Source organism: Heterobasidion irregulare (assembly GCF_000320585.1).
Source record: "Heterobasidion irregulare TC 32-1 unplaced genomic scaffold scaffold_11, whole genome shotgun sequence".
NCBI classification, from domain to species: domain Eukaryota; kingdom Fungi; phylum Basidiomycota; class Agaricomycetes; order Russulales; family Bondarzewiaceae; genus Heterobasidion; species Heterobasidion irregulare.
In genome coordinates, this window is record NW_009258207.1 from 1,722,141 (window position 1) to 1,731,222 (window position 9,082).

The 9,082-nt window shown below is 48.4% G+C and overlaps 2 protein-coding genes across 2 annotated transcripts; both read left to right on the forward strand.

Annotated features, from left to right (window-relative positions):
* Positions 1-2,376: 2,376 nt before the first annotated feature.
* Positions 2,377-3,816, forward strand: HETIRDRAFT_422283 (uncharacterized protein; the record flags this gene model as incomplete). Its single annotated transcript, XM_009553501.1, has 2 exons — positions 2,377-3,495; positions 3,538-3,816. The coding sequence occupies 2 exons, from the start codon at positions 2,377-2,379 to the stop codon at positions 3,814-3,816; spliced, it is 1,398 nt and encodes a 465-aa protein (XP_009551796.1).
* A 5,080-nt stretch (positions 3,817-8,896) lies between these two features.
* HETIRDRAFT_327892 (uncharacterized protein) lies at positions 8,897-9,082 on the forward strand (the record flags this gene model as incomplete). Its single annotated transcript, XM_009553502.1, has 1 exon — positions 8,897-9,082. A coding segment is annotated over one exon (186 nt), but the record flags the coding sequence as incomplete, so codon positions are not given.

Genomic DNA, 9,082 nt, shown 5'->3' on the forward strand with positions numbered 1-9,082 from the left:
ATAAAGAAAAACTCCAATATCTGGGATACACAATTTCAAAAGACCATGTCGCCATGGAAGACTCGAAGGTGGACGCCATACAAGATTGGCCAATCCCGCGTACCGTCCGAGACATTCGCTCCTTTTTAGGTCTAGGAAATTTCTACAGGTGTTTCATTGATAAGTTCTCCCTTATCGCACGCCCCCTGCACGACCTCACCAAAAAAGATGCAAAATGGAATTGGACTTCGAAGTGCCAGGAAGCCTTCGAACAATTGAAAAGGGCATTTATCAGCAAACCCATTCTGAACTACCCGGACCCCATGCATCCATATCGACTAGTAACGGATGCCTCATTAATTGCTTATGGAGCTACCCTCCTGCAAGAAGGAAAAGACGGCGACTGGCACCCAGTCGCATTCTTTTCCGGGTCATTTTCACTAGCAGAACGCAATTACGACGTCCACGATCACGAACTCCTGGCCATCATAAAGGCGTTGGAACACTGGAGCCATTACCTCGAAGGCGCACAACACCCATTTGAGATCTGAACAGATCACAAAAATCTGGAACATTTCCAAACAGCGTGAGACTTGTCACGACGACACGCCCGTTGGAGCCTCTATTTCAGCAGATTCGACTTCACACTCAGCTATAAAGCAGGGTCAACAAATCACTCCGATGCTCTGTCCAGGCATCCAGATCTAAGCGAGGGGGTGGAATCTGACAACAAGGCTCAAATCTTGCTCCCGGCCAACCTTTTCAACAAATCCGACGAAACACTGGTAGAACCGTCCCCGACGAGGCATATTAAGTCCACAGAAATCGTATCCTCGGACCTCATCTCCCTCATCCGACTCTCAAAATCGGAACATGATGCCCTGACAAAGGTAGCCCTTGCCAAACTCTTACGAGTAGGGCCACAAGGAATGAGAGGTTTATTAGGACATTGGACACACGAAGACGGAATCACCAGACGAAACGGCCATATATGCGTCCCAAAAGACGATGCCATACGAAGACTTATTGTCAAAACGCATCACGACGCACCTGCAGTAGGACACCCAGGGAGAACCAAAACACTGGAGATGGTACAACGCTATTGGTGGCAAAACATGACAAAGTTCGTTCATGAATACGTGGATGGATGTGCGGTATGTCAATTGACCAAGAATTTGACACACAAGACGCACCCTCCTATCCACCCTTTGGAAACTACCAACGTCCCTTGGCGATTCATCTCGACAGACTTCGTCACGGACTTACCCGAAAGCAAGGGTTTTGACTCGATTAATGTGGTAGTGGATCAAGGTCTGTCCAAAGGCATAGTCATCACCCCATGCAAGAAAACGATCACGGCAGAAGAAACAACCGTGCTTTTCCAGAATAACGTTTTCAATCGACATGGGTTGCCGACCAAAATAGTATCTGATCGCGGCCCCCAATTTGCGGCCAAGTTCACCCGAGAACTCTGGAAACGGCTAGGAATCACCGCTGCTCTCAGCACGGCTTATCATCCCCAGACGGATGGAGAAACAGAACGAGTAAACCAGGAGATTGAACAGTTCCTGAGAACGTTCTGCAATTACCACCAAGACAACTGGGTGGACCTTTTGCCGTTTGCCGAATTCTCGCACAACACACGGAAACATTCTGCCACCGGAAAATCTCCTTTCGAAGTGCTATACAGGTTCAATCCCCCTTATTCAGCTGACACTGCGCTGGAAACAAAGGTACCCGCAGTAGCTGAATGCGTTAAGGTGATCACAGAAGTCTAGGAAGAAGCCGCAGCCAGCCTACAAATAGCCAGCAATTACACCAAAGACCGGGATCTCTACAGGAAACTCCCTCAGTGGAAAGAAGGAGACCAAGTATGGCTAGAAAGAACCCATATCCGGACGACCCATCCAAAGTTCAAGCTCGCTCCTAGGAGGTATGGACCCTTCAAAATATTGGCGAAAGTAGGAACCCTGGCATACAGACTTCAAATTCCCCAACACTGGAGGATCCACCCGGTGTTCCACGCCGCAACGCTAACCAAGTATAGGGAAACCGAGGCACACGGAGAAAACTTCGCAAGACCATTGCCGGAGGTATTAAACGATGAAGAACATTACGAAGTAGAAATGATCGTGGACTCAAAGAAACAAGGACAGGGAACCAAATACTTGGTCAAGTGGGTGGGATATCCCGAGGCAGACAATACCTGGGAACCCTACACTCTCCTAAAAGGGACAGCGGAAGAAGCTATGAAAGAGTTTCATGACCAATACCCTGACAAACCCCGTCCGGGAGCACCCTGAAAAAGGAGAGGAGAAGTCTATAAAAGAGCGACCAGAAAGCCCTAATGGATCATCTTCCCCCACTTTTCTCTCAAGCTCCTTCTCTTTCACTCAAATGCTCCTTCACGAAGACCGCGATGCTTCATCACCATCCAGAAACTCCTCCCCCGATGTCGTCCTTATGGTGTCCAATCCAGACATCGGACGAGTGGATAGAGGAACCAGTCCTCACCCAAGCAATGCTGGACGAATTGATAGAGGAACCAGCCCTCACCGTCCAGAGCCTGCCATCGTCACCCTCACTCCACACCTCAATAACTTCTCAGATGACGACGCCGAGGACTACGCCAAGTTCAAAGAAAGGGAGAGAACTCGCCGACCGTCATCCCAGGGGGCCCCACGAAATGCATCACGGAATGAAAACCCTGATGATAGAAACCTACCGGGCTCTGACGAAGTACCAGTGGGAGTTCCACCTCCTGCTACAATCGCGACGAGCATTGGAGCTGCAGGTCCCTCAGGACTACGAGCAAGAACAGCAGCTCAACTCCCAAGCCATGGAGAAACTGAGTCGATACCAGTTATACAGGGAGCTACACCTCCGCCAGTACCAACTGGTGGACAGATTCCCCGCTCCATGGGAAGAACTACCCTTGGTACAGATCCTCACGCCGGAGAATTGGAGCGACACGCGGACACGCTCCTCCAGCGAAGCACTATCTCCGCGGTAATACAAATGGCCACAGCCATGGCCCTACAACGACTCGCTAACTTCGCTGCAGGGCAACCCGGGAATAAGCATAGCGACATACCTCGACGACTGGCTAGTGCCAGTCTCCAGATCAGAGGACTCGCCCTCCAAACAGACCCTGACACCGCCTCTTGGTATGAACATAACGATGGACGACCACGAGCTCTCCTCATCCATCCCGACGAATTCTCCCAGTATGTCAACAGAGAGCTCCTTCCAGCTCTCCTCTTCACCGGAGAACTGGGCGCCGTCCAACCAAGTAGAACCGACCCCTTCCGCCTTGTCATCTGGAATGTACCACGTCCCAGAGAACGTCCCACGGCTGTACCAAATCCAAGAAGGACTCCGCACACAGTCGTGGAACGCCCTTCACCGAGGCCACGGGAAAATCGTACAACACATAGCAATTACACGACATCCTCCTCTCACCGGGTACGAAATTCTCCCTTATCCCATGGGGGTACCGACGAAGAGGAACCACCCGTCTATCAAAGAAACGAGGGAAGAAGGAGTCGAGGGACCTAGGCAACCCTCCGCCACGGAACAACTACTGGCGGGAGTGTTCGACACCGGCCTGGAACGCCTCCTCCTAGTGCTCGATTTCGTACAGACGAGGGACAGAATAACCGAAGTAGCCGCAGAACTCGCCGCACTGATTCGGAGGCTAGAAGAAATCGCTCTTGGACTCGATCCGAGCTCGATGCATGGGACGCTCTAGACGACCCCGGAAATTACGACGATGCCGATCCCTACTATCGACCTGACGAAGGAGGCGATGGCTACCAAGGATCATATGATTACTAAGAAGGATCAACTGCAGGGCAAGAAAGGGGGTAAGGAAGTTGAGGAACTCCTTCCCACAGAGGGTCCGAAATGACCTTAAACTACCGATCGTCCGCAACAACGTAAAACTAGGATCGTCCCTCAAGACGTTAAACTGTACGACCTCGTCCGAAAGAGACGTTAAACTACCCCGCGTCCGGAATGACGTCTAAACTATCAGACCTGCATGTCTTAAAACTGTGAAAAGATAAGAAGGCAGGGGAAGTACCTGACCATTAGTCCTAGGTTCAAATGATGGTACGAATCAAGGACAACAGCGGGCATAATTCCACGTACGACCTACGGCGGAACCTTTCACATCCTCGCTGTCAAGGAGTTAATCTGACAAATGCATCGAGCGTCCCATTTGGATCCTCAGTTTTACAGGGTTTTTTCCGCATTAGGGAACCCTCTACATGACATATACTCTACTCGTAGGTGTCGACAAGCCGGCTCTTTGCCTTGGTACAGCGAAGTGCCCATACATAACTGGTTGCAAGTCCGAGTCAAGAAATTATGATGCACAACTCGTTAAGTGAACCCTCACAGTCAAGGTCTGACTGGTGTTTTGGGACGTCCCACTTTGGATCTCCCGTTTTACAGGATCGTTTCCGCATTAGGGGATCCTACAGCTGGCGCATGAGATGATGTAGAGAGCGGGCCACCTCTACTTCACAAGTCTTCCTATAATGATGTGAGGCCATAAAATACATCCGGAACGATGTAAAACTACCAAAGGCTTGGTCCACAATGACTATAAACTACTAGGGTCCGCAATGACGTTAAACTAGTCCTCGTCCGAGATGATGTAAAACTATCATTGACCCAAGGAGCGTGGTTGTATTCTGGTGAAGCGCGGATTTTTTCGGGAGGATCCGCGTCGCAGAACCCTGCCTGTAAGAGGTCGAAGCGCTTCCGATATTCACTCGCTTTTCGGTAAAAGAATATCGGGTCGTCTTGGTTCAAATCCAAGCAAGGGGTCTGGGGACATGGAAGAGCAAGCATCTCTTCATGGAGCCCTCAGTCTAGTCCTGGAGTCGAAGTACAAGAAATTCCGCTCCAAGACCTAGTCAGGAGGCAACTAGGACACGTGCCTCGAGTCAAAAGATCTAGTGGGAAGGGACTAGGTCATGCGACTCTCTCTGGCCCACAAAGCGGAAGAACGACAAGAGCGGGCCACTCACACAAAAAGTCTATTCCACCCAATCGTCCGCAACGACGATAAACTACGGAACGTCCGGGATGACGTTAAACTAAGCATTGTTTTTCCACAATATTTGTGGCAAAACAACGTCTGCGATGACGTTAAACTATTGTCCTCTCAAGAATGAGGATTGTAATGGATATCTCGACCAGATGTCCATTCGTCCGCAATGACGATAAACTATTGTCCCTTACCACATAGGGATTGTTTGAGGCCATTTTTGCAATGGAAATGGCGTCGACGTCCGCAACGACGGTAAACTACGGGCATCCGAAATGATGTAAAACTATCATCCCTTCATTCTAGGGATTGTGCATGGTGGAAATCAAGGTTATCCCCACGCGTCCGAAACGATGCTAAACTACTTGTCCCTTCAAGCACAGGGATCGTGCGTGGCGATCTTGACAAGATACCGCGCGTCCGTGACGACGTTAAACTAGTGCCCCTGGACCTAGGGGTTGTCATTGATGTCCAATCCCCTGGACACCAATGTGTCCGCAAACGACGGAAAACTATTTGCTCCTTACCATATAGGAGTTGTGGATTGACCGCCATGCTATCAATCGGTCCGCAATGACACTAAACTACGTGCTCCTTACCGTATAGGAGTTGTGGTTGTTGACCAAGACCGTGGTCATCAACCGTCCGAGAAGATGTTAAACTACTCGTCCCTTTTAGTACAGGGATCATCGGTCGACATCATTCTTGACGAGAATGTGTCGACAACGTCCGAGATGACGTTAAACTACCTTCATCCTCGGAAGGAAAAGCCTATCGTGACTCGAGGGACATAGTCAGACGATAGCTCGCCTAAAGCACGGCGTTAAACTGCAAGTTGCCTACCTCACGGCGTTAAACTGAGCGGTCTCCTAATATTGAGACGTATAAGTTATCCGGTTTGATATAGTATAAACCGTTCCCATCATGCCTCAGTGGAAACCTGCGGGATAAAGTCTGGTCTAGGGCCCTATGCACATAACCGATGAATGGTCCGGCGTGCAGAAACATCTTTCCCCACAGATATTCCATGTTGATGATGAAGAAGGTCCGCAAGTGACCTAGAAGTAAACTACAAGGCAGCGCAGAGCACCTTAATACATCCGAAACGATGTAAAACTACTGTCGTCCGTAACGATGTAAAACTAGGTATCGTCCGCAATGACGATAAACTACGGAACGTCCAGCAAGACGTTTAAACTACATTGTGGATATATCTCACAACCCGACCAATATATCAGCTGTGGTCTTAATGTCCATTCGTGCAAACGAACGGGCCGATCAGGAGAAGGAGTCAGACTCCTCCTTACTCCTCGCGGCACCCTTCAAGTCTAATTCTCTTCACATCCTTGCCTCAAACCCAATATGCATAGTGAATCAAACAAACTCTGGACGTCGAACTAACTCACCGGAGATGAGCCCACCGTATGGGGGCAATACTGCTTGGAATTTATGGCTGCAACCTCACCGGAGATGAGCTCACCGTATGGGAGCAATACTGCTTGGGACGTTAAGATGGTAGTCTGGGGAAGTAGGCCTAAGCCTTTGTAAAGCGATCAACCTACTTGCCTGTGGACGCCATCCTCTGAACGCCAAGAGAAACAACAGAAATCACGAGGATAACGACTATCCTGGAAACACTGAGGTTTGGCCCTCGGAGAAGGAAGAAGAAGAACCTGATGACACGAATTGGAATCCACATGCTAGAGTTTCTATTCATCCACACACCACTCGCATTCATACGCCTTTCTTGACACCTGTCCGGAGGCCGGCCGGACTGACATCCTGGTTTGAGAACCCAGAAAAGATCACAACAACCGAGGGGTGAAGGAAGAACATCCTACAGAGCGGAGGTTTGGTACCCTCACGACTCGACAAACAAACAGCTCAACGGAGATGGAAAACTCCTAGAGGATCAAACGACGTAAGTCGGTCTTCCTCCCAGAAAACGAAGTCATGTCCCGGAAGTCGCATCTGGAGATCAATTTTTGGATCAAGAAAGCAAATCGTATATGGAGTGGCGATAAAGCGCAGAAAGCATTGTCCTACCAGGCGAATAGGATGTAGAAAGGGGGTATTGTCATGATCACGTTCTGTCGGGCCTTAACGGCGGTCTATCCCGACACGATCATCACAAATATCAAGCGGCCTCACAAGGTGAGGCGTACAACAAGGTACAGATAGTAACCTTGGTCATCTACTCCCAATGGATCACCTTATCGTTGGTCGAGTATCACGGGCCTATTGCGTAGCGGGCATGGAACGCCGCCTTACAAACTACTCACACATCGGGCATTGAGCTCCTAGTCATTCCTGGCTGGAAGGAGACTAACGGAGAAGCACAAGAGTAGTCGTTATTGAGAGAGACGACTTACAGAATACCTACGGATACATATACGGTATTCTCACGCCCTACTTCCTAAAGTAGTATAAAAGGCCCATAGAGTAGGCTGAGGTTCTTCAGTCTATTCTCTTCGTTCAGTACTGTCTTCCTACAGTACTCCTTCGTTCCCCTGTATCTTCACATACAGGGACCTTCTACTCTTTCATTGCTACACTGCAATACACTCCTGGCTCCTGTGCTACACGTACAGTCGAGACCATCGTTCCCCACATCCTCCACGAGTGACCTAGGGAAGAACCTCCTACTCTTGGGGTTACCGAACGAGCAGTTCGTAACACAAGGTTTATAAGGCTGCATATAGCATATCCCTAAGTCCAACCCACATGTTGTGTCCTATAATAACCAATAGCAGGTATTGGCTAACAATGACAACTTTAATGATCTTGTGTGCAAGGACAAGGTACCTAGGTCTTCATAGCCTCTTGTGGCAGCTGCTAAGCTGCCAACAAAGTGGCTGGGGGCATCAATGCACATTTCTCTCTTTCTATATCCCTTATAAAAGCAGCTGGAAAGTCATCAAAAGAGCTACAAGATAATGGTATAGGCATATGTGAAGGAGAGTAATATGCTGAAATAATATAGAATGTGCCCCATCTTTACCTTCTTACTGATAGAGCAGTAGTACTTACTATTTCCTACTAATAATTAAAGACTTCTTAGTATGGAATTAGTGCTAATATCATAAAATTAGTAACCAATCCAATGCTCACAATGTGTTGCTCCCAATTAGGAAATTAGACACTTTTAAATACTATTAACACTTTTAGATACTTTTAGACACTATTAGATATAATCCAGAGCTAATACAAGGGGGGGTTTTTCCAGATAGTGTCGCAACCAACAACTATGTGCTTTAAGAGCCACACGGGACTCTAACAATATATGAGGGAGGACGAAGGGTACGAGCGAAGAGATGAGTATGAACGCGAACAAGGCTGAATGATGAGGATGACAAGTTTTCAGGAGTTGATGAAGACAATTTCAATGGTTGAGACGAGGGCGAATGAGCTCTGAACTGTGGGGTGCGAAAGCTGGTTTATTCCAGAGTTATATATAGGTTTTTATAGTAAACAGAGCCCCTAAGTAAAATATCAAACAAGAAATGAGAGTAGATGTCAAATGGGTGCCAAGCCTTAGTGATCAGAGAAGATAAGAAGGTAAGTAAGATGTCCATATGGGTTCTGAAGGTGATAAGGTAAAAGGTAATCAGTGATGTCAAAATCCCAAATGTTTGGGATCCGTTGCCCGGTGTTGGTGAGCCAATGACAATAAAAAAGAAGTAGCGTACGACCAGGGTAGCTAAGTAATGGTGCAAGATCACATTGGACCGACCATGTGGAAGTTGGGAAGATAAGCGATAAGGACCGACCAACTCACAGAGGACATCGGCTGATACAGAACTGGCTCCAATCTCTTAAACATCTATCATAACACTCCTATGTGGTCATAGTAAGTACGTGAAGTGTGGGCGAACTGACCCAAGTGCTGCTGAACGTTCTTCAGTGGCTTGTTGTTGGTCAGGTAGGGACCGACCATGTTCGGTAATAGTCAGTGTCTTTGGTACTTCTCTAGCGCTGTTCAGTATCTCCCCAAAGCTTCCCAAATACCTCCTACGGACCCTAGCGCAGATGCATGCTCATTAA